General features: G+C 40.6%; 1 protein-coding gene across 1 annotated transcript; it reads left to right on the top strand.

The window, feature by feature from the left end:
- Positions 1–230: 230 nt before the first annotated feature.
- Positions 231–1,261, top strand: LOC106122714 (disintegrin and metalloproteinase domain-containing protein 10; the record flags this gene model as incomplete). Its single annotated transcript, XM_013318802.1, has 4 exons — positions 231–394; positions 643–840; positions 950–1,058; positions 1,150–1,261. Coding segments are annotated over 4 exons (583 nt in total), but the record flags the coding sequence as incomplete, so codon positions are not given.
- Between the last annotated feature and the right edge of the window lie 127 nt (positions 1,262–1,388).

The following is a 1,388-nucleotide window of genomic DNA, read 5'->3' as shown; positions in this document are numbered from 1 at the left end:
TGTTTAACTTTTTTTAATAAGATTAATTCGAGAGCCTTTGGTTCTGGTTAACACCACGTAACTGCAATGATATTAAAAAAACATTTGCCGCAATAAAACTGACAGGCGCTGAATTTAAAACCAATTTTTCTTACAAATATATTCAGTATGCACAACTATGACTCATAATAACGTATCTCGAAAGTTTAAAAGAAACGTGAGCATTGAATGTGTGTTGTAACTTGTCGCAGTTTCACGTCACTAGGCGGGGGTATGGGTGGCGCGGCGGGCGGGTTGTGCGACCGGCGCGCGTATGGCCGCTCCTTCAACACGCTGGCTCTCGCGCACGCCACTGCTGAGGACAAGGATCGAGTGCCGGAACGAATTGCTGCACTCACACTGGCTCATGAGATGGGTAAGAGAAACCAAAGAAGTCTTCAAAAAATCATGTCGGACATTATAACCGTCCACTATAAAAATAGATCTTAATAAGCATGTCACTAAAGCGAATCATTTTATTTGACTTTGTTGTAAAGAATTTTGCATGAAAACCAAACTTCCCTGAGTAATTACTTCATAATAAACGGATTCTAATGTAATTAAAACTACAAATATCGCGCAAAAATAAAAATATCTCACATGGGTTTTTTGCCATATTTGCAGGTCACAGTTTCGGTGCCCATCACGATGATAACTTCCCAAACCCAGAATGTCGCGGTTACCTAATGGGTTCCCAGTCGTCTACAACAGAGAGCATACATCACTTTGAGTTCTCTCTGTGCAGCAAGCGACTCATAGCTGCCACGCTAAGTAGTATGAGTTACTGTCTTATTGAGCAAGACAGACCTTACTGCGGGAATGGTATGTTGATAATGAGTCGACCGCCTTACATATTTAATTCGTTAAGAAATGTATTTTAGCACATTTGCTATTTATTTTTATCAGGTGCTTTACATAATCTTTTCATTAGGTATCGTGGAAGAAGGAGAAGCCTGCGACTGTGGTTTACCTTCGCACTGCAGCCAGAGAGACCCGTGCTGCACACCACGGGCTGGTGGCGCTCTGGTCTATGAAGAAGGGTAAGGACTACCTACGAGAGATATTTTTCAAACAGATTAAGACAGATGAGAAAGTGTTACATGGTCATAAAAACCGTCTTATTGTAATTAGGGCGTTGCACAAGGAAGGGTGCTCTGTAGCGCCATCAGCGACTTGCCATCCATCGCAAGGTCTGTGCTGCAACGCCGATTGTCAGTATGCCGACCTCAAGGAACACGGTATAGTAAGTTAATGTTGAACTAATCCTTTAAACATATGTGCTCTATTTATATTCTATAGTGCGACATACTTATCTAATATTGTGGTTAATAATGAAAAAGTAGATTTTTTTTTTTTTTTTTTTTTTTTTA

The sequence above is a fragment of the Papilio xuthus genome, unplaced genomic scaffold (assembly GCF_000836235.2).
Source record: "Papilio xuthus unplaced genomic scaffold, Pxut_1.1 DF826904.1, whole genome shotgun sequence".
NCBI classification, from domain to species: Eukaryota; Metazoa; Arthropoda; class Insecta; order Lepidoptera; family Papilionidae; genus Papilio; species Papilio xuthus.
Note: the sequence above shows the minus strand (reverse complement) of the source record. Positions and strands in the feature narration are given on the sequence as shown.